This window comes from Chanos chanos, chromosome 10 (genome assembly GCF_902362185.1).
Source record: "Chanos chanos chromosome 10, fChaCha1.1, whole genome shotgun sequence".
Classification (NCBI taxonomy): Eukaryota; Metazoa; Chordata; class Actinopteri; order Gonorynchiformes; family Chanidae; genus Chanos; species Chanos chanos.
The window spans coordinates 11,702,417-11,726,930 of NC_044504.1; the positions used below are offsets into that span (position 1 = coordinate 11,702,417).

A 24,514-nucleotide genomic window follows, 5' to 3' on the forward strand; every position below is an offset into this window, starting at 1 on the left:
TTAATGTAAATGCTTTTTTTTCTGGCTCATCCTTTCAGTTTTCCTTGGCATTTTTTGTCAAGTGAAATAACATTTCCTGTGTTAAAAATGTTTCATAAAATGTCACAGTCATTCTGTCTGCTAATGGAACAGCACAACTGAAAATTGTGGTTGAGTGAGGGCTAGTTCTACCCATGAAGCGAATAAAAACATGCCTCGGGCCTTTGAAAATGACTGCACTTCCCTTTCTTTACATCCGTGCTGCCAGAGAGTTTTCCGGACTCATGCTTTAAATCTGTGTAAAGGTTGAATTACAAACATACATTTGTTGTTATAAACATGTATAATGTTGTTATTATCTGTTGTACTCTGCTCATAATGTGATATAAAACCCTAAAACAATTTTTAAAAAATCTTATCATGACTTGCAGTCATGGAATAATTGAGGCAACATTTCAGCTGATTTAGTTGTTTCCAACTCCAAACCTGGGTTTCTGCAGTGGTGGGCTGGTGTCATTTCTCCTGCAGCACCCAGGCACTGATTGAGGTGATGTTAATCCTCTGTGTTTCACACTACAGTGCAGTCTCGCATCATCTTGAAGCATCGAGAAAGGTAGGCATTTAACAGATGTTTATTTAGCTTCCCTTTCCTATACTAAATATCTGAGTTTTTCTGAAGAGGAATATGCTAAAAATGAGGCTTTCATCCCTGTCCCCACTGCACACCTACACTCGTGTGTGTGTGTGTGTGTGTGTGTGTGTGTGTGAATGTGTGTGTTCATTCCCTTGGCAACTGCACACATATGAATTAGTTTTAAAGAGTGCAGGGGGTAAAAAAAAAAGAATGAATTGAGCATCACCATCTGTAGTGCTCACCCTATGGCCCCTTTTTGGATAGGTAGCAGTAAATGGATTTTTACCATCATCTGGAGCATTTTATAGCTGTGGGCTGGGTTAAAATAGCCTTTATAAGAGAGACAGGTGAGGCGGTAAAAACCAGGTGTGACACTCACCACTTGGAACCTGAAGACTTTGTTCAGTTACGCTCAGCAGTCTTACCATTTTCTCTGTTCTCACTCGCTTTCTCTCTCTCTCTGGTTCTTCTGTTTTTTCTTTTTCTTTTCTTTTTTTTAACCACCGCAGCAGATTGCAGCTGTGATTAGGCCGAGTAGACAGAGAAAATAACACCTCTGAAGAGACGTCTTCCCTTTTGCAGTGTAGCTCATTCATTTTCTGTGTTTTGACATGTTTGGTGTGCCATTCATAAGCTGGCAAGACAAAGTATTTTAACAAAATGGAAAAGAGCTGCAAAAAAATCAAGAGTTACAAAAATCAAGGGACATAGGAAATAATTAAAATGCTCTGCATAATTATTTGTTTGAGTGTTATGGGCAGTGATGCCATTGTTTGCACCTGAAACTGTCTAGAGTCCTTCAGTTAACCACAACAACATCAACAACAACAACAACAAGGTTTATTTAGAGCCCAGCATCAGTGTTTGAAATCTCAAAGGGTTTTACATGCTCACAATAAACAAAACAGGATGGCACTCCCTGACTTAATCCTCATAGCGGGCAAGAAAAAACTCCCCCAAACCCCAGGTGTAATAGGGACAAAATAGAAGAAACCTTGAGAAGGCCTACAGAGAGAGGAGACCCCCTCATAGCCAGACAGGTGTGCAATAGGTGCTGACCCAGTGGGCAATTACAAGCAATACAAACATAATGCAAAAGAAAATACACTAGCAGACAAAATAAAGATAAAAGCAGGATGAGGGGGGACGGCGATGATGAGGAGGCTGACAGGGAGGGATGAAGAGGATGGAGGGGCACATGGCACTCCTGGGAGGAAGATAGCCACACTCATACTCACAAGACATTCATACATAAGCATAAGAGACACACACATGCAGAGGATAAGGGGGGAAAAGGAGAGCATTACTGGGGTGTTAGGTCTTAATAAAGCAAATAAAGAGTATAGTTCATAGATGCATAAACGCAGTGAAGCTATTGGCTGTGGATGGCGCAGGAGGAGCAGGGCCATGCAGGGCCATGCAGGGCAAGCAGAGCCAGGGAACACAGGGCAAGGGGACAAAGTCAAAGATGAGAGCCACGTCTATGCAGCGAGTCACAGACAACAACCACTCACACAGTCAGAGGAGAACAGGTTAGTAATAGGCCTAGAGTACAACGCGGGCAAGACAGAGAGTAGAGGGGAGAGAGAAACTATGAGAGACATCTAAACCATCTAAAAGTAATATTTCTACAGCCTGACATTTCCACACCTTATTCGAATTCATTCGGTGTCACCTTAGGACTTACGGAACATAATAGAAGATATGGAATTAGCAAAATGTAATGAAATGCAGTTCACATCCTTCTTGGTGTGACATTAACCCCTTTTGGAACATCTTTTACGTAAGATGTAATATCATGCCATTTTCTGGGCAAGGGCCTTTCCCCGTGTAAAATGAAAGAAAAAAAAAATCAAGAACAGAAAACACCGTTACTTGTAATATCTAATTATCTTCTTGTTTTAACCCTATAATTATCTACATTAAAAGAGCTGAAGTAGGGATGTTTACTGCTGAGTTTTGCTACTTGCAACTTGCTAACTTGTTGAATTGGAGAGTCCATAAACACTGCTTGGCTGTTTTGGATTAGAATGTCATCTGACCATCAAGTCAGCTTACACCCCCCCCCCCCCCCCCCCCCCGGTCAGACTGTGAAGGTTTTAATGGAGCAAAAAGAAGAGAGAGCTCCTTTAACAAAGTCTCTTTTGACTCGACGGAGTCTGTGATGGCATAATTACAACGCAAATGCATTAACGGAATCCCGCATTATTTTGTTAGAGAGGTTCAAACGCATTAGTCACAAAAGCACTGGCTGATGACTCTTCTATTTTTCCCATTTAATACTGAGAGATCAAGCCAATTACTATCCAGGGTACAAAACTGAAAACATTATCAAAGCCAGTCAAGTGTACAAATCAGCAGCATCAAACAGAACATGGTCGCAGTTATATGTAAATATTTTTGGCATATAATAATGCCTCTTTGTATTTGCATAGTACACAGAGAACCACAAAGCCAAGCTGCTTTTGCTTACATATTTGCTTGCCATTTCTGGAGAAGAGTGCAGCCGCATGTTACATTTGGAGGAAAAGCTCAGAGCTCTCTGTCAGTAACATGAAATTCGAACGCCGCCAGAACGAAAAGGCTGAAAAGGCATGTGAATTCACTTGTTTGTGAGTTTCATGAATACATGAATGGATTTAAATATTTGGTCCATGTTTCTAAAATTCTATGATTTTCCAAGCAGCAGAGAGGCTGAAATCAGCCCACATGTTTTTGAAGAGCCCGGCTGCATTTATGAGTTATTTATAGCAGGTTGTTTGAGCCTCCCCACTCTTTTCAATTGTATTGAAGGTAATGCTAAAAAAAAAATAATGTAATAATATAATAATATTGCTTCACATCTCCAAGATAATTATATCTACTGGTAATGTGTTGAAGCACAGTTAGGTTGCCTGGAATAGTGTAACCTGGATCAATGCTGGATTTGAAGAAATGTGTGAGTTAAGGCACGCAGCGAAAAATTGGGTGATTAATCTATTCAAAAAGTTGAGGTTTCTAGCATCCGATCGTCATGGTTTTCAATATTTGCGGATGTGATTTGAGGTGGTTAGAACTGTCAGTTCTTATAAAAACCGAGTGGTTTGGATTCATGTGGATTCATTACAAGTGGTAGGATAATATGTCAGCAATTCCTGCAAAAAAAAAAAAAAAAGAAAAAAGAAAAGAAAAGAAAAAGAAATACCAGAGGCATCTTAATTAAGAATATCAAAATCCTGTGCTAAGGCGTTTTCTCTTTTTACAGAGTTTTCATTTATTGCCTTTAATGTGATTTATTTATTGAAGGTTTTCATAGCTTGTATGTGAAATACATGAGGATGGTGTTCACCACCCTGGATGACCCCAGTCATATTTTGTGAGACTATCTGGAAAATTTAACCTTGTTCAGATTGGCGAGAACGGGGGGCTCTTTCACACAAAAGGTCACTTCGTTGGTCAATACCAATTTAAGCTAGCCTGTGGTGCCTGGTGATGGATGCTCAGGGAATATATCTTGTTTACTTATTTATGATAACATTCATTTATTTTTGAGGGTACTTATCTGAGCCGAGCGTATTCAGCATCGCATGCCCTTTCCAGTTTGTTTTTGCTCTTTTTTTTGTCCTTTGTCCCCGTGATATATGTGTTTGATTTCTGACCACTCAGTGTATAGATATTTTTTAATATAGTTTTTTGTTTTAAAGCACTGTTCAGAGCTTGCCCCTGAAAGCTAAAAAAACCCCCCTAAACATAAATGAGGATTACTCCCTGAGCTATACCCACGGTTCTGTGACTTACTGCCTGCCAGATGGCCAGCTTAGAGATGACATTTCAGAGTAGTGCTCTACCAGAGAGACACTCTGTGCCTGTGCATGTCTCTCTGTAATTTCCCGACCATGGGATATCTACCTCTCTCTCTTCTCCGGCAGCGCTAAGGGCACAGGCCAGGTCGGTGAAAGGCCATGCCAAACACCACAGAGCGCACCACACCAGAGACTGTAACATTAATCAGAATCTGGTAAAGGCACAAAGTGATGTTCAAATGACAGACAAAAAAAAAAAAGACTAGGCAGGGCCCAAGAGACAATACTTCTCACTGTGGAATTGGCCGCTTCAGCAAATAAGATATACTGATAATACCTGTAATCCACAGAAAAAAACCCTCCTAGAAAGAAAGAAAGAAAGAAAGAAAGAAAGAAACTGTAACTTGTAAGCAGCAAGAATGAAAGTACCCCCCCCCCCCATGTTTGGTCATTAAGACTCTTCGAAAAGCATTCAATAATAACCTCACAAAAGATGCACCAAGCTAAGGCACGTTCCTTACAGCAGAGAGTGACATCTTGTCATAGGGGTGAATTTCACTCCCTGCAATGCCATGCTTTTAATATTTGTTCTGCCTGGGGAGTGCACCTGTGCATACTTTGTAGTAATGTGGTTTCTCCCTTTCCATTTCATCACTGTGTGGCACCCTGTTGGTCAGGGAGTAGATTTGTAGATAAAAGCAAGAGACTGACTTACCCTGCTGTGGGTGTTATGTCACCTGACAATACTATATAACTTGTAGAGACTTGAACTGGAGGAGCCATGTATTCATCTTTCTATAGAGGTCTTCCATCTAGGGTCGGACTTCCAAATATGGGTCATCAGTCCGTTTGGATAAAATAAGAAAACGTTGGGAGGGAAAAAAGACAATTAAATACCTAGTCCTTGTTTCATTGTCCTTTTTATAGTCAGCTGTAAAATTTATAAATGTTGAGCTTAGCGTTTTGGGGAGACAATTTGTGCTGACCTTTCATCCAAATCCAAATCTCTGTCCATCTTGTGATTTCAATAATCCACCCTTTGAAAAGAAAATTCCAAATAATTAGCAAAAGCTGTCTATCCTTATCTTATCATGGCTGGTTTCTTCTTCAGTACAGCTTAGACAGGGCAGGGTGTTTAACGTTATCAGAGACAAATGTGACCTCGTTTTTAGAGAGACAAAAATCCTTTTTTTCTCTGGCTGAGTGGGAAGAGCGGAACATCTGGTGTGATTGTCAGACAGAGAAAATTAAAACCAAAGTGAAAACATTAAGTGAACAACTAGATCAAGAGACTTCTCAAGAGAGAGACTCTCTCAACTGGTCTTGCTATTTGATTTGGAGAGTCGGTTACTTGCATATGCATATGCCACAACAATTTTCTCAGTATATTTGTCTCCGTGGAAACATTCAATTGTTTTAGTTTAATTAGCTGTCCAACTTTATCCCCTAACATGACTTTTTTTTTTTTTTTTTTTTAAAGAACTTTTTTTTTTTCACACAACTAACAGTTCAGGAGAGAGAAAAAGACGGAGTGGAAAGGAAGTGAAGAGGTTTATGATACATTTTCTGGTGTGCTGAAATGGAAGTGAAATATGAAACCTCTTTCATGTTCATATGTAGTGCTTCCGTCATGGGTATCTCAGACCCTCTCTCTCTAACAGACCATGTACAAGTTAAACACAACAGATTTCAAGCACACAGCAAGAATTGTGTTGTATCTTGAATTTATACTTTCTCTTTGGATATGAAGCCTTGGACAGTTAAGTCCTCTGGGAGCACTCTCTTGCTTTGTGAACACGGCTCCATGGAACTGTATCTCATTGCTCTCTCAATTACTGCACTCCTGTGCAAAGTCTGAGGAAGCAGTCATCTACAATGAGGGTTCAGAAGGGAAAAAGTGGAAAATGATCCTTTCATGAATTCTGTAATTTTTTGAGAATGTGAGAAATGCTCTTCCAACTTTTTGGTCAACAGACCTTTTTTTTTGTTTGTTTGGTTGTTTTGCTTGTTTTATTTTTTACTCTTTTTGGTCTGCAGATCTATTGGTCTACAGATCTATTGGTCTGCAGATCTATGGCAGGGTTTTGGACCCTGGAGAATTTTTTTTTTTTTTATCTGAGCTCTCTCTCTGTCTTTTAAATCAGGATATAATCATTGATAAGAGCTTTCCATCTCTCTTCATGTTATAGAGAAGGGTTTGAATAGGTAGCGTGGAGAGCACAGATCTTAAACCTTCCAAGCAATGTTCTGTTCTGGATCTTTCTTTGATGGTTAAGTGCTGACCTTGGCTTTTAAAAGACTGGGGCCTCCACTTCTTTGCTAGAGTAGGCATATGGAAGAGCAAGACAAGCGATGTCCACTCATAACCTACACTAGCACAATCACTGGTTTGCCATCACCTGTATCTTCCTCTGTGCTGTGTATGTGACACATCTCAAACACAACAGGCTTGCTCCATGTTGATCCATGTCCATGTGGACTCAATGGCATCACACAAGTGCTGTACACTGAGCTGTAGATTGAACAGCATGTACCTTTAACGTCGCCCAGGACGGATCCATAACCAAACTCAGAGACTCCCTTCAGCATGACACCACTGGAAGTAGGATTCATTGGACCAGGATTTCTTTTTCCACTCCCCAGTTGTCCAGTGCAGATCATCTGCTAAATGAGGCTGTTACTACTTGTCTTTGGCTGAAAAGGACATGTGGACATCTGCTGCTGTAGTTGCACATTAGATGCTATTCTGCACACCACTGATATTCTGTGGCTTTAGTTGCCCATTGGTGAACAGCCTGTTAATTTGGACAAGTCTCACCAGTCTCCATCCACCTCCCCAATTATCAAGTTTTCTCATTTAAGCCTTCCACTAGATGGCTGTTTTTTTTTTGTTTTGTTTTGTTTTTTTTGTCAGACCATTCTAGGTGAAATCTGGACAGTGTCCTGTATGGAAAACAATAATGTCACATTCAAAGTGATGTAGGTCACATGGCTGTTCAAGCAGTCAGTCAGTCAGTCATACAGTAACTGTATCCCATACTGCATGTCTGCACACTCTGCACAGTGCATCACAACTAGGTGACTCAGCATCTGTAAGAGCAGTCCCTTGGCACAAACGATATGCTGTACACTATAAACTGGTTACTGGCAAACTGACTGGCTTTCCAAAGGAGACCTTTTCACCATCTTTATAACAATGTACTAACTGCTTGTCACCCTTTACCCCATTTCCTCATCCTCTATTTCCTCTTTAGTTTTGTCAAAAATCAGTTGAAAAGGGTATTTTGGATATTTGGACGGGGCGTAAATTCAGCAGATCTGTCGGAACATGTGCCAAGCCAACGAACAATTTATTCATCAGGTTATTCATCTCATGAACAGCTTCACAATGAATGTCAAATATGGGTCTCTGATGAGATGACAATAGTGTCTTTATTTGGTTGCTTTATTTGAAATTCATCTGTCCATTCATGCGATTATTTAATCCTTTGAGCGTAAATTTGTTTTATGAATTTCAATCACATTTGTTTATTCATTTGGAACATCTCTCTCTCTCTCTCTCTCTACCTCCCCAGGTGCTGTCAAGTCTGCATCCTGAGTGCGAGTACATTTTTCAGCTGGAGCGAGACGAACGACGCTGTCTCAGAAAGGTAGCCGAGCATGGAAATGTCAACATCTCAGGTAAACAAACAGACAAACAAACAAAAAAAACCAACCAAACAAACAAACATACAACAATTAAGCCCCCTCAGTGCAAACTGCTATCTCTGGGTAACATAAGATAAACTTTGATTTATTCATTATTTGATGAGCTTCTCTCGTTTAGTCTTAACTCACACACTGAAAAGTTCATGAGCCTGATGGTGTTGTTTGTGTCAGAGAAGAGAGGCCTGAGGTGGCACCAGTTGTAAGGTGATAAGATGAATGACAGGTTTAAACTACAGTTGGTTGGACAGGGAGAAGTTTCGGGTATTTCTTCAATGAGTTTTATCTTCAACTGGCAAAAACACAGAAAAGAATGCCTTTCATAGTCTGTGAGCTTTGTGTATGTGTTTTTGCCTTATAAAGGAAATTAACATGAAAATCAGCCAATGTTTATCCAATGGATAGAGCAAACACACTGTGTAATTGTAGTAGCTGATCTATATAATACTTCAATAGTATAATAATAATAATATCCTTATGTTATGTTCAAACAGAAATGTCTGCACTGACATATTCTAAAGTACCCAAAATATTAATACAGTGGTGTAAGAGAGATGCATAATTTGCTAAATTAACTTCAGCAAAGTTAGCATAAAAGCATCGTGAGTTGAATATTTGAACCACTCTGTCATTAGTTAATACAATTATCACATATATTCTACTCACTTTCCTATATGCACATATGTAAAGGGAAATCAGACCAGCTAAACAGGATAAATTTGGAACTGATCACATCATTCTTGGTTCACATACCCATTAAGCAGATGTTGGAATAGAGACTTCTCTCTCTCTCTCTCTCTCTCTCTCTCTCCATCCTACTCTACAGGGTGCCCCCCTGTGTGGGACTCAGTTGTATGTTGGCCAAAAGCTGCAGTTGGTGAAATGGTTCATTCCAGCTGCCCAGACTTCTTCTCCCTCTTTGGAAACAACACAGGTGCTTCTAATTTGAATCGAAAACCACCGTCCTCAATCAAACAATCAATATCTCATTATTTAAAACCCTGGTGTATTATTTTCCTTACAATAAACAAATCAACCAGATATAAATTCTGAACAATTACAAGATTCATTCCTAATTGTCTGTAAAAGTATCAAAAAGAAGAAGAATCTCAAAGGGCAGTGAAATCCAGCCATTCAGAAGATGACTACTTTTCCGAGACAGCTACCAGATAATTAATGCTATTCAGCTTTTCTTCATACAGGGATGACTCAGTCCTCTTTGAAGAAAAGTCACTTCAAGAATAAAAAAAACTGTTAGGGGAAAATGAAAGGCCAGGGTTCAGGTTTATGAGGCTGTCACGATTGTGAAGAAACTTCCTGTTCAACCGATTCAGTGTCAGTAACCCAAAGGCAATTTTTAGAAAAAGTTTGGAAAAAGTCATGAAGTTATCAAATTCTAAACAGAGTCATTCTTGCACACTGAAAATCTCAGATATGGTTTTATCTGTGCTGTGTTTGTAGGTACGATCAGTCGTAACTGCACAAGCAGAGGTTGGTCCAGACCCTTTCCACCTTACGACATCGCCTGCAGTGTTGATGATGACCTTCCAGAGGTCAGTGCAGTTTAGTGGTTTTTTCCCCTTTTGTCTCCTCTGAGAATAAAGAAAGACATACATTCCATGCTTTAATGTTTTTTGTATTTTATCTAATAGCAACAATCCCTACAATTTTATTCTCAGTATGATATAAATTATCTCTCTCTCCTCTTTTTTGAGAAAACTGCTTGAGGTATAATGTCTGGCTGTCTGGTCTGACTCTCTCTCTCTCTCTCTCTCTCTCTCTCTCTCTCGCTCAGTCATATCTTGGTGGTACATTTTAAGTATTCATGTTCAGTTTGAAGAGCCATGTATAATTTCCCATTTCCTTCTATATTTCCCTCTGTAAAATATTATTTCTTTCTGATCTGGTTTCATATATTCAGTTTTGGAGTGGGTAGTGCATTACGTAATACTGGTATATTATGTTCTATTCTATTCCTTTCATGCCCGTAGTGGACTCCAGTTTACCCCAAAGTATTCTCAAAGAAAGACAAAACCATGTCACATTTCTCTGGCGGATTTAACATTCAGTGATGCAAGACTGAAAGCCCTTTCATAGCAAGACCACGTATCAGACAGAATTTACATCTGCCTTGACATGCTTGCACTTAAAACACTTAAATCATAGAGAGAGGTTGACATGCAAGAGATTAATGTCTCTCTTTTGTCCTCCCTTCAAATATCCCCAGTCCGTCACGTTATCTGTTCTAATCAATAGCGTTTGACATTCTCATTTCAAACACGTCAGAACGTTCATTTGCTGAGAACGAGATGAGATTAGGTGGAGACGGCAGTTTCATGGTCTGACTCACAGAGCTGAAATTCTGTTCTGAGTACAGTCGCAGCGTGAGCAGTCACATAGCAGGATCTGAATTCCATTCCCATTAAAGGCTAGCCTAGCCATCCTCCCTCCTCCTGTAGAGTCGTGTTCCTCAAAGGTTGCTCCACCAATTCTAATCTACCGCACCTGATTTTAGTATTCATGGGCACATTGGGATCTTGATTAACTGAACTAGATGTGCTGGAGCGGAGGTCTAGCAGAAAGTGCTCTAGCTCCCCAGCAGGTGAATAGCTTGGTCTAGCACTGGAAACGCTGACACATTAGCCTAGATTTGATGCTGTCGGTTTCATGTCAGGGTGGTTTTGAACATATGGGTCAGTGATGATGAATATGAAGATAGAGATACTGTGGTAGTAGCTTATTTAAATTATTGTATATAAAATAGATGGCTAGAGACCTGTGTTTAAAATCCTGCTGTTTATTTTGATTCGTAAAGAGGGATTCTGTGCCACATTTGTCCTCAAATGCACGGCGTATCCTGTAAAGTGTCAGAAATGTGATGATTATTTGTCTGTGCTTTAGGAGTCCTATTTTGCTACCGTGAAATTGATCTACACTATTGGTTATGGGGCCTCATTGATCTCCCTCTCCGTCGCCGTGGTGATTCTATTGCTCTTCAGGTAAAGTGGCTCTTCATTGCACTGAATGTTTTACCATTGAATGAACATCTGTCACCAGCAACTGTTCTGAGCTATAAAATTTTTACTGGCCAAGAAACAACCTAGAGAGAGCTTCATGCGTCATCTGCCTTTGTGTTTTTATCCAATCATATGCAATTTGAGAAAACAGTGTAAGACCTAGTGTTGTGAAATCTTATGTTTCTTAGATTATGTTGTCATAAAGGGGATAGGAGCACCTTTTAAGGAAAGCTGCATGCATGTTTATAGATTGACAGAGAATAGTGTTAATGAATCAGCAGTAGAGGATCAGTGTAAAGGAGGGTGTCAGAATGTAGTGGCCTCCTGTTTTTGCAGTCACCAGAAAATTTGCACCAACACAAAATCTGGCAACATCAGACTGGTTTTTATAAAAGGAACACACAAGCTTAAATTTACTCAGCTTACACAGGACTAATTATGACTTTTGCACACATTTTCATTTTGTAGTTTACAGTTTTGCACCTTGAAATTTGCACAAATTTGTACATTTTCACTTTATACCTAAACGACAATAGGAAGTACTTTACACCTCACTTATTTCTGCTTACTCGCATATTGTCATTTTCCCTTTTAACCTTTCCCTTTTAAACTTTTAACCTTGAACCATTTTGAATTATTCCATCTTTCTTTGGACCAAGAATGGTTGTTTGTTCAAGAGTTTGAGTCACTCTGGCAGTTAATTGTCATCAATGTCACAAACCAGACCAGAAGCTGGATGCATGTGAAACACCAGGTTGTTTATTTGAAACAAAGAAAAAGGTGGAACAAACAAAAAGGAAGAATAGACAAGGCATAAGATACTGAAAAAGACTGACAGAAGCCAGTACTCAGGCTTAAAGGTAATATCAGAACTTCTAGGCGTTCAACAAGAATTCAGAGATGTAAGATTTCGCAAAGAAACAATGAAAAAATAGTTGTACTTATACAAACTAAAGACAAGAGTAAATTGACAGAAGGCAGGACAACCTAAGAGAACCAGAACAGAAAACAACAGGTGTAAACAATAATTAAATGATGAGGTGATCAGACCGGCAATCAGTAGAACCGTTACGCTGAACGGTGGAACCGGAGGAAGGAGGAGAGGAGGACGTTACAATCAAGGTGTTTTTTTTTTTTTAAATAGAATATTCTGTGTACGGTAAACTACTCTTCCTGAAAGTCACCCTTCAACTATGCTGCCCTGTTTGTTTTTAGAGTCAGTAAACACTCCAACCCTTGTCAGACATAGTTAACGACGTACTGCTTTTCTCTTCTAAACATATTTCAATTTGGGTTCAATTTAGCCTCTCCTAACCTCATGCCCCTCTAAACCATCTTGACCAGTATAATCTAATGAAACAGACACGCTTTGAAAAGGACAAATCAATTTTCAGGAATTCAATGACTGGTTCTCATCTCCCAGATGGACTTTTCATTAAGACATACAGTCACCTTTACATCTCTATTGACTTAGAGAGAGAGGAGGTTGAGTTTGAGCCGCATGAAGGGCAGACTAAATGGCACTGCCTCTTAACAGGCTGTCTAAGACACCTGCTCCGTCCTCCAGTAGTCAGATGGAAGTGACCTGGAGAGCTGAAGTGAAGTGTTACACAGAGTACGAGAGACTGGAATGGATCGCTCCAGCTAATTGGCAGGTGGAGGAGTAGGACAAAGCAGCTGTCAAGCACTCATCTCTATGTTTCTCCCACTCTCTGGACCTTTTACTTTTCTTTCTTTCTTTCTTTCTTTCTTTCTTTCTTTCTTTCTTTCTTTCTTTCTTTCTGTATTTCTTTCTTTTTTCTTTTTTTCTTTCACTGCTCTTTCTCTCTCTATCTCTCTTTCTCTCTCCCTTTCTTTTTTTTCTTTCTGTATCCCTCTCTGTTTCTCTCTCTGATTCATTCATATTTTTACTCTTACTTCACATACAGAGTGTGAAGGGGATATGAATGTGAATGCAGTGAAAAATGTGTTATGTTTTGTTTGGTGTTGCACAGCAAGAGCCTGACTTGTGAAGCTGTTTTCCATCAGTGCCTGCTAGACGTTTCATTCCGAAGGTTTGACTTGGTATTGGATTTGTATCCGACAGTGTGCATTTACCATATCCTTGGATTTTACAGGAGACTCCGCTGCTCCCGAAATTACATCCACATCCAGTTGTTCCTCTCCTTCATTCTTAAAGCAGTGGCTGTTTTTATAAAAGACGCTACGCTTTTTGCCAGTGAGGACATTGACCACTGCACACTGTCCACTGTAAGTTTCACAGTTATCAGTCGTAAGTCCTTCACTCACTGCATACTGTTGACTATAAGTCCTTCACTTCTCAGCCATTGTCTCAGCTCAGCTGGGAGAGTGTTAGACTCAAGATCTAAAGGTTCCTAGTTTGCTCCGCCGTTCTGGCACACTTTTCAAGCTATGCACATGTTGTATGTTTTCATTATGTATTTAGGTAAAAGTGTTTTACAAATGAATAAGTGCAAATATTCATTCACTGCACATTGTCAATTGTAAGCCCTTTACTCACTGCAGACCGTTGAGTGTGTATCCATTGTTCACTGCACGTAGTTTAGAGTTCATCTGCTCCGAACTGTATGAAAATGACCATAGGGGGACTAAATGCTGTCAACTGTGAGTTTGTCACTCGTGGGTTTCTTGTCGGTCACAAATCTTTCCCATGCAATGAGTCCTCCCCTGCCTGTACACTTTTATTTCAGGGTCACTGTTCCTTGTCAGTATTGACTCTAATTCCTTTACCAAATGCAAACTGGAATTGCCCTTTAAAGAAAAGTCAGCCTGAGCAATTATGTATTTGAAATGATACTCTCTCATTCTCTTCTCTTGTTTTCCCTGTCCCCAAGCTTATTGCTTTATTCATGCCTGTCTCACAGACTTCCTGCCATACTCCATCCCTGCACTGTTCTAATTATTTCCTTCCTTTAATCTTTTTACTCCTTCTTTATCTCCCATTCTGTATTTTTCTCACTGACATTTCTCTCTCTTTCTCTCTCTCTCTCTCTCTCTCTCTCTCTCCCTTTTACTTGATTACTTCTTCCTTTAATCTTTTCCTTGCCTTTTATTTCTCAATGTTTCTATCCTCCTTGACACTTCTCACTCCCGCACACACTTCCTCCCCTATTTCTCTCTCTCTCTATCTCTCTCCCTCTTTCTCTCTGTCTCTGTCTTTCTCTCTCCCTCCCTCTCTGCCTATCTAGGCAACCTGCAAGGCCTCAGTGGTGTTCTGTCATTACTGCGTGATGACTAATTTCTTTTGGCTGCTGGTGGAAGCTCTGTATCTCAACTCTCTGCTGCTCTCAGCGTTTCCTCACAGCCGTCGATGCCTGCGGGGCTTTGCCCTGCTGGGTTGGGGTAAGCAGTGGCTATCAACCACACTCAAGCTACAAAAGCATTCCTCTCAGCAGAAATATGCTCTCTGTATTGATGAGTTTAAGCCTGGACAAGAGTGCTCTCTTACTCACAGACACAACTCTGGAAACTATAATTGGCAGCTAACTAGATCCTGAGGTATTTGTTTGTTCAAAAAAACAAATTCAAGCCGGTCTACTTTGAGTTTGGCATACCTCACAGCTGCACCATTTGAACATGTCTGTAAAGTTATAGAAAAGTCACACTGCATAAGAACCAGAGAGTTGCAACACTGTTCTTTAAACTGGTCTTCATGAGGAGAATATTTGCTCTGGTTTTCATGAAGCATGTGTTCACCAAGTGCTCCTTTCAGCCAACAGCTTCAGAAGCCCCCTAACTCAAACTCAGCCTTGAGGAAAAGGCTTTAACTAGAAAATAACTTACAGTTTTAGACATGAAGGTTAACTGATCATTTATTACATGTTCCCCCACTATGCTCGGTTGTGCTTTAAGTGGAATTTTTGGCTGGTACAAACATTGTTATTATGGAACATTAATAATGATAAGGGTCACTGATCAGCAGGAAATTAAAGAGACTGAGTTGCACTCAAGGCAGAGCTGTGCAGTTCTGATTTGTCTCTCTGCTGGCAGATGGAAAATCCATATAAAAAGATAAAACAATGCAAAGCCTCTGCATGTACAGAGAATACAGCCCAGCACATTACACGGGACATGACAGATTAAAAAAAAAAAAAAAAGAGCTCTGTAGAAAAAAATAACGGTTCTATTTGTTAAAATGGCTGAATCACTTTTCAGTTTTTCTTTGATCCACATTCAGAGGAGTAAAATCAACATTTTTCATTACATTTTTACTCTTCCTTGGGGTTCAATATCCAGCTCTCCTTGAGTTAAACGGGTCCTGTAAGTGTCTGCCAAGTGTCTGATCACATATAGAGCTGGTGATGAACTCACCTGTGATGCTGTTTCTGATGCTCTTAAAAGAAAATAATAATTGACACAACTAACTTAATGCTCTCTTTATATAAACATTCAAAGATTTTGAATATTCCCTGCATGGTCATTCATTTTGTGGGAAATGATAGAAGTCAAGATGAAATGCTGTGTTGTGGCACCACATCATTTATTATGTTAAATTCTATCTTTGTTCAAATATTTTGATTTAACAAAGACAAAACAGGAAGGTATCACTTTCAATTGGGAAACATTTCAACCTCATTCTCAGGCAAATTTGCTGCAGTAATTTTTTTTTTTGTAGAGTGGAGTTTTTAATTAGGAAGCACATTTAATTTAACATCTGCACAGTTCCCGCTGGCATTTTTTGAGTTGTTTTAAATTAAATTTCATTTTATTATCTGACACCTTCCCCATTTAATCAGAAAATATTGGCTTAGTTCTATCGAGTATTTATTATATTTCCAGGATAAAATTCCAAAATAATTACAGGTACAGAGTTATAAAATGACACAAAGTCTGTTGTGTCACGTGACTTATCAAAATAAGAATGCCTAGGAATATTCTGTGTTTTCTGATTATAGATAATGATAATTAAATGTAAAAACACAGCAGTCTAAAACTGACGTCATTGTTACGGTACAGTAAAGATCGAATATTGTCACATGATTAGTGTCAGGCCTAAAAAAACCACGTTGTATTTGAATTTTCAAGGTGCCCCTGTTTGCATTTGTTTTTGCTTGTCCAATCACATTGCCTGCCTTTCACATGGTCTCTAATCTATTTGTTTCAACAATGTCTAGTTGACCATGTTTCCTCTCTTTTTGCAGGTGTCCCTCTGCTCTGTATTACTCTGTGGATTGTCACTAGAATATATTTTGAAGACACAGAGTGAGTATTTCATTTTTTCTTGATGAACTTTTTGATTAACTATTAAAATGAATGAACTCTGTGGACTGAAGTGGGAACTCAAAACCAGCTTCAGATTCATAAAATTAATCCTGATACAGAGAGTTGAAGAGGGTTATAGTGCTGTTCTGTCTCAAGCTTGGGCATGGTTGAGTTAGGCATCCTTCGGTGTGCTTTCATTGGAATTTGTGTTAACATAATAGTATAATATCACACTTTTCATTAGGTTACATTTGTTTTAATTTGAATTGCATTGAATTAATTACATTGTCTACACGTTTAACTGAAAAGACAAGGTCGTTTGCTTAAAAGCAGCTGGACTGAGTAAGGACGTGATAAGGGCGAAGAGGGTCATGAATCAGCCAGTGTTGGAATGAGGAATAAATGTTCTCTAAAATATTAAAACCACTCATTTATTGCATACGCTCAAGAAGTCAGCATAGTGCACGTCCAATTTATATAACAAGAACAATTTTGTAAGTCAGCAAATTGGTGTTGGGTTCTCCTTCAACGGTGAGTCTGAGTGTCATATTCTGTCAATCAAGTGCTGGTGTAGATTAACTCCAGTTATCTTTACTCCCTCTCTCCACAAGGCAAGAATAAGCACAGTAGTTTAATCATTATGAAATGCATATAGTTTCCTGTGTGTCTTTTGTGACATAGGTCTTTTACAGATTTTGCATTTGCTTACAGAATCTCCATCAAGACTCATTACTGCCTTCAGTGAAGCCCTGTCTCCTCATTCTGATTTCAATCCATGTATTTCAGATGCTGGGACATAAATGAGGATTCTCCTTATTGGTGGATTATTAAGGGCCCAATTGTGGCATCTATTGCAGTAAGAGTACTCCCACACACAGACAGAAACACACAGGGGGAAAAAACACATTTTTTGAACTGTAGTATTTTTATTCTAACATTTCCCTGTATTGTCATGCTCAGTGGGGGAAAAAAGCTTACATAATTGTCAGTTTAACTCTGGTTAATTTCATACAGTTTTACTGTTCATGTCCCTTTGAACTGCACATGAATAATCAAGGCTATTCTCTGATTGAGGTCAATTTTATGATTCATCCAAATGAACAGGTGAACTTCCTGCTCTTTATGAACATCATCAGGATCCTGGTCCAGAAACTGAATCCGCGTCTAATACAGTTCAACAACTCTTCACAGTACAGGTCAGGGGCAAGATCTGAACTCCGCTTGACAAGAGTTGAAAGAGGTCTCTGGCTGGTCAGAACAAGCCAGCATATCAGTAATCTGGTGGAGTAGTACGAGGAAGTGGTTAAATGTTGTGAGACTGTGGTAATATGAATTATTTATACAGACATACACAAAGCTAGAGGTGATTTTCTTTAAGATGTTGAGAGGAAATCAGTTGCCTTACGCATTTGTGGAACTTGTGGCTTCCCCATATTGCTCATTTGCTTTAAACATTACATGCATCTAACTGGTTTATAGAAAAGAATAAAGAGGGACAGAAAAAGATATGCACTATTTTTTGTCCATGAGGATCTTGGGTATATGTATCCATAGAGATCATGTACACTGCCTGCCCCCCCCCCCCCCCAAAAAAAGTTGCACACTAATATTTTGTTGGACCACCTTTAGATTTGATTACGGCGTGCATTCGCCATTGCATTGTTTCGACAGACTTATGCAGTGTCACAGCATTTCGTTCCGTCCAGAGTTGCATTAATTTTTGGTCAAGATCTTGCATTGACGACGGGAGAGTCGAACCACCCCGTAAAGTCTTCTCCAGAACATCCCAAAGACTTTCAATGGGGTTAAGGTCAGGACTCTGTGGAGGCCAATTATTATGTGAAAATTATTCTTCATGCTCCCTGAACCGCTTTTTCACAATTTGAGCCCAATGAATCTTGGCATTATCGCTTAACTGGCATTAATATGCCTGTGCCATCAGGGAAGAAAAAATCCACTGATGGGATAACCTGCTCATTCAGTACATTCAGGTACTCAGCTGACTTCATTGTGTTGCCAGGTAATGTTGCTGAGCCTAGACCTGACCAGCTGAAGCACCCCCAGATCATAACACTCCATCCAGAGGCTCCAAATCCAAACGCCGACTTTTCTTTTGGCCAGGCAGTGTAGTTATTTCATTTTCCTTTTCACGGTGTAAAATGACCTTTGAAAAAGTACAATCCAGTTTCCCCCTCTGCTGCTGGTCAAGCAGTTCTTTACAAATAGAAAAAAGTCCAATTGTTTCAGCCCGAGAGTCAAATCCATCACTGAACAGTTCATTGAATTTAGGACACTCCATGATTGATTCGGCTTTGGACGAAGCAATTTCTGTAGCTACTTGAGAAAATCTTTATGTATGTTTGTTTATTTTTTTCAGCAGTAGCTTTGTCCTTCCCCCTTTATCATAGCATTACATCTGAGCCATCTCAATTAATTATCTAATGCCAAAAAACCCCAGCTTGGAAGTAGATGTATTGTCCAAGCATCTTCCATTTAGCCTTATTAAATCTTTGCCTTCACTCACAATGCCTCTGATGAAAATATCAGAATGCCAGTGCTCCTATGATTACTCACTAAGATCCACAGTGACTTTATTAGGGCTTACGCTGACAAATAAAACATGAAATAGCACTTAATAATTTTTCATTTGATCAGTGGATATTTCTTTTGGCCCTTATGGTTACTCCGCATGAGTCTGGACTACCCTATTTGCCCCGTGCTTCAGTGTCATGAACACTTAGCTCATTTGCAGGGAACATCACTTCACTATTCACTATCACTGATGCCTGTAAAATCAGGAGACCTGTCTTTTCAATGTAGTTTTAAATCCCTCCCACGCATCCAGGTCTGATGATAGGATGTTGGCTCCAGACGAGCATTGTCCAGGAATGGTTCTGTGAGCATAACCATGTATACATTCAACTGTAGTAGTCTCCCCAATCAAATCCAGATGTCAGTCCAATCCAGCATCTGTAGTATTAAATGGAATGACCTGTTAAAGGTAGAGATCCACTATGACCTATTTGCAGCAACACTGGGGAGCAATGCAGTTGACAAAGGCTAGATTCCTTGTGGCAACTTTACAACATTTGTAGGTGATGCCTTTACAAACTCAGGCTGTTCTGAGGGCAAAATGGGAGTGCAATGTAATTGAGTACTGCACATGGTAAACCTGCAGGCCCTTTTAATGCAGAAGTGTGTTCAGCTCTTGAGGTTATAACAGAGAGAGGCCATTCCAGGACCTTCATTAAGATGCCGTGTCATCCCGCTTGATCGTGCCTGCATGTTCCCTCATTAACAGACCCTGTAGGGCTTTAAAGTGAATGTGCTGAAGAGGGCTTATCTAGTTGTTTAGAGAGGTGTGTATGTGTGTGTTTGTGTGTGTGTGTGTGTCAGGCACCTTTTGTTTTCAACCATGCTAAAAATGAATAGGATCTCCCAAGCATCCTCATGAATATGCAGATTTGAATGGGGTCCTGTGTAAAGGTTACAGATTGAAGCATTGTTGGGAGTGTGAGAATCCTGTCAGATGAACATACTAATATTTACCCAGGAAGTGAATCACTGTTACAAAATAAGTCTTGACCTGGTGGTTAAGACCCCAATGGGAATTGGAGTGGTCCTAACCCACCCTTTGGGGATGTCCACCTCTCCTCTCTGGGTCTGCTATTATAGAAGCAGTTGGAACCCATACATTTTCTGTGAATTTAAAGTCTCTTTTCATGTCTAGAGTTTCAGTCTAAATTTCCAAATAATCCTCCATAAAAAGTTAATCCTATCCTTCACAGTATAGCAAAAATCTGTTGTGTGTATATAGTTTACAGTCTGGCTACAGAACACAGGGATGGTCTTCTTCAGATGTGATACATATCTATATTTGGACATTATCTGAAATATTGCAAAAATAACATTATATATCATGTTTGTAATTAGACTGTAATTAACACAGACTGGCTAATTATTAGTTGAATTGACATGCCAAGATTGTTACAATTTACCACAAACCTTTACAGAACACTTACACAAGTTCTGATATAGGAATGTAATAAATCAGAGTAGAGTATGTCTGTGTGTGTCCGGAACTGGTGCTGAGAAGTATCCTCACCTCTCTCTCTCTCTCTCTCTCTCTCTCTCTCTCTTTCTTTCTGTTTCTCTCCATGCTCATCCTTCCTCTCCTCTTTCTCTTTCCCCCTCAGGCGTCTGACCAAGTCCACTCTTCTTCTTATCCCTCTCTTTGGCACTCACTACATTGTGTTTAACTTCTTGCCGGATTATTTCAGTGTCAGTTTGCGTCTGTGTCTGGAGCTGTGTTTAGGTTCTTTTCAGGTAATCCACTATTACATGACTGACCCACTTCTCTAATCACCACTGTTAACAATGTCATTTACTCACTAATTAAACACTCATAGCCTACATTAATCATCCATACTTAATAGTTACTGAAAAAACACTTAGGATATTGTCCTGGATGTTCGTAGGCTGCTAAACCTCACTGCACTATCAAAAAAAAAGAACAATCCAGTTAAGCTTTAGGGAGAAGTGTGATGTTAAAGCAGTCAAGGCTGTACATAGCCCTGGGTATTCTACAAGTACACAGTGCACCAACCATAGTATAAAAACATTATTTGTAGATGAAAAACCTGAAAAAGCAAAGATTAGTCATTTGTGCTCTGTCTTGGAGCAAACACATAAGCTTTTTATTCACTGATGGGAATACTGTTCTGTGATATGTGGCCATAGAGCTTTGCTCCAAGCCAAGAGAAAAATCTATAGACTAGTGTTTTAACAATAAATCTGAAAATGAAATGCAAAAACATGAAAATATGAAAACGAAATAAAATGAAATCCTAAAACAAATGTCGCCCACCTTTATTATCCCTTATAATCCTTCATTATCTTTTCAGTTGCCAAGATTACTTCAAATGTAGCCTAACCCATTCAAACACATCTAATGTTTTTACTCCCCCTCTGGGTTGGTTTCCAATTTTGAACCCTCACATTGTTTCAAAATGAAATTCAGTAAAATGACATATCTTATTACAGTAGATCTGTGTGTATGTCTTATCTCATCAGGCATACAATACAAAATTTGTTATTGAGATGTTTCTAAGCACAATCTTGTGGGGATTTTTTCTTTTTTATTGGATTTTCACCAACCACTCAAAATAAGCTCTCAACTGCCTCCAGCATAACATGTCTTTATTTTCTGAGTGAAATCAATGGTCTAATGGGTGTCAGAATAGGTTAAATGCAGAATCTGGCCCATGTTCCCAGTTCAGTTCTGTTTTATACCTCCTAATCTCCCTTCGACACTATTATGACTAATGATGAGTACATATATATTTAGTTCCTCACTTTAATTTTCATTTGGCTGGAGTCTAATCCATGTGGATTAGTCCAGCCATAGGACACCCAAATACTGCCATGTCTTTGCATAAATGAGCTGTTTGATTTGATCTGGCTAAAGCACATACTCAAGCGGTCTATTGAACAGAGAATGACATGAGACGAAGAAATATCCCCAACGTCTGTAGCTCCACAGGGCACAGTTCAAATTATATTCCAACAGTTTAAGAGGTTAACAGTTCAGCAATCAACAAGGTTAGTTCAGTAAAATCAGTAGCTCAAGATTTTTCTTGCTTTGTACGTCATAGTTAACATCACATTTCTTTAGCTGTGTGCTCAAGTACGCTCCCATAGAGAAACATTTTAAAATGCACTTCAGTGGATTTGAAGCTAAAGTAAGTACTTCCTGTTATTATTGTGAAGGCTCTGATTACGGGTAAACCTATTTGAATACTGTAATGTACCACAGCCGCACAGTTCTGTCAGTCTGGTTGCTGTCATCAGATGAAATGAGCAAACAAACAGACTTGATAAACACAGTGACAGCTAATCAGATGGTTTTAAGTTCTTGTTTTTAGTCTCATCTGTAACATGTTTCTCTGACTGGCTTTGTTTATAGGGCCTAATTGTGGCAGTTCTCTACTGTTTTCTCAACCAGGAGGTGAGTGTTTTTAACTTAACACAAACTAAGATATGAGCCAGCTAACTCAATAAACTACCCTTAAAACAATAACTACATTAGCTTGATCATTATTTAGTTTTCTATCACAGAAATATGCATGCATGGGGACACAAAAAGAATTTACTTTTTTAAATGATTCACCTCAAAGGTCTCTGACATAGTTGCTGTTTCAGGTTTAAATATCTGACCACTTTAAGCATGGTTCCTGTTTTTCAACTTGACTGGTCGAAGATCTCCCGGAAAAATGACTAATGACTAATCTAATTAATAGTGGTGGTTTTAGCATAGCAGCACAATGTTGGTTCCAGAGGTTTGATAGTATGGTGACACTTCTGAAAGGGAACTATGACTTTAAAGCTTTTCTGTTTCACTGTGCTTAGATAACAAGCCTGTCAATATTCAGTTATTCAGTTTTCCCCCAGATCACTGGACCAGTACCACAGCACGTTACTTCACCGCGTTCATTTTGAAATAATACTGTTCATATTAGTAATTCAGGTCCCATTTACAGAGAGACAAGAGTAAACAAGAGAACTGTAGATTCATTGCCCTGGTCCAGGGCGCTGCTCATTTGTCAGTGAACAAGACACTGAATCAAAAAGGTTTATTTTAAGGGAGCTGTAAACTGGAATAATTTATGTTATTGATTGGCGAGAGACAAAAACATATTGTCAAACACTTTCGTAAATGAGGTGATTATTTGGCCTTTTCTCATGCTTTTAGCACATTCACAAATATCCCGACCTAACTATATGCTCTGGAAAAGTTATATCAATGAAACTACTTCAGCTTTATTCATGTAAAAAACAAAAGAAGGTTACATTATAGGACCTTTTTTCAGTAAAATGATCCAACTTTAATCTTAGACAAAAATTGCAATATTAGCCATCTTTCCTTGCTGCAATCTGTCAGATTACAGCAAGGAAAAACTTTTAATCTGTCAGATTTGTTACAGTGCTGCTTTTCATTGCCCACGTGTTGGTCTCTGGTTGTCATCTGACCTTTTAACAAATGATCATTTGTGTACTAATGTTCTCATACCCAGTGTTATGTTTTGAAGAACAGGATCTGTTATCTGTGCTGAGGACTGTTTCTACTCAAATCCTAAAAGACCAGCAGCAATGGATTAGCTCAGGGGTCACAGCTGAGAGATGCAATGAATTAATTAGGAGAATTAGTTCTGCATCAAACTTCTGACACGTGAAAACAACACCTCACTTTGACAGGAAGGTGTTTAAAACACATTTGCTGGAATAATGCCAAATAACTGCAAATGCATGTACCGTTTTCACACACAATGCGTCATCTTTTTCTGTCATTTAATTTTTGAGAAAAAAAAAAAAAACCAAAAACAAAAAACAAAACAAGCTTAGCCATAATAAAATAATAATTTCAACTTCAGTCTCTTTTTCGCGCCCAGATGTAAATGGTAATATGTGACCATGTGAGATGACTGCGTTCTGGGTGGTGTCTCTGGGTGTGTCAGCATGAGTTGTGTTGGTTTTGACTACAGTTTGCTCTGGAGTTAGGTCCAAAACGAGCTGCAGATGAAGTGGATGAGGTGGCAGGAGAGCAGTTACGTGGTGGTACCGGCCGGAGCCAAAGGCAGTCAAATGGACACGCCGTTTTAGCCTCTCCCAATTCTCCACCTCTGCCTCCTCTTTGATATTTGGGACCAGTAGTAAGAGAGCAAGGTCCACTCTTCCCTTCACAGGATCTAACTTGTCAACTGTAGCACTTCACACTAGCCTTTAAGATTGAATAACTCCTCACTGCATCTGCATACCTGGGATCTTCAGCTTCTTTACTCTCTCTTTGCCTTTGAATGACTCTTGTAGTTCAGCTGAACAACTCTGAATTTTAAGAATTACTTTTGAACATGTGTAAGAGCCATGACAACTCTTTTTCTGTTGTCTAAGGAGGTAGGAAGTCAGAGTTGCTGTTCTTAAGCCCATGGTAATCATGTCATGCAGTCATGTCTGTATTCAGTATTCATTGATTGATTTGGTTGGAGTATTTATGTGTGGATTAATGTATATATGAGAACAAAGACTTACTGTTCGTATTTGTACTAATTTGTTGTGATCAAAAGTGCACATTCAGTTAAGAATTGGTGCAATGTCTTATTTGTTAACTTGGAAATATT

General features: G+C 39.2%; 1 protein-coding gene across 1 annotated transcript; it reads left to right on the forward strand.

Moving 5' to 3' along the window:
• The first annotated feature begins 1,966 nt into the window (after window positions 1–1,966).
• On the forward strand, window positions 1,967–23,999 carry ghrhrl (growth hormone releasing hormone receptor, like). The gene is made up of 14 exons (XM_030787354.1): window positions 1,967–2,145; window positions 7,650–7,674; window positions 7,971–8,076; window positions 8,927–9,034; window positions 9,562–9,653; window positions 11,002–11,099; window positions 13,235–13,367; window positions 14,327–14,480; window positions 16,280–16,340; window positions 17,127–17,196; window positions 17,445–17,536; window positions 20,537–20,666; window positions 22,306–22,347; window positions 23,898–23,999. The coding sequence occupies exons 1-14, from the start codon at window positions 1,967–1,969 to the stop codon at window positions 23,997–23,999; spliced, it is 1,392 nt and encodes a 463-aa protein (XP_030643214.1).
• The last annotated feature ends 515 nt before the right edge of the window (window positions 24,000–24,514 follow it).

What these genes read in the sequence shown, in the direction of transcription:
- ghrhrl (XM_030787354.1), top strand. Translation starts at nt 1,967, where the DNA reads ATGCATAAACGCAGTGAAGCTATTGGCTGTGGATGGCGCAGGAGGAGC. An exon ending in TCAAAAATCAGTTGAAAAGG is followed by an intron (nt 7,675 to 7,970) that starts GTATTTTGGATA and finishes CTACCTCCCCAG; the next exon opens with GTGCTGTCAAGTCTGCATCC. An exon ending in TTGATGATGACCTTCCAGAG is followed by an intron (nt 9,654 to 11,001) that starts GTCAGTGCAGTT and finishes TCTGTGCTTTAG; the next exon opens with GAGTCCTATTTTGCTACCGT.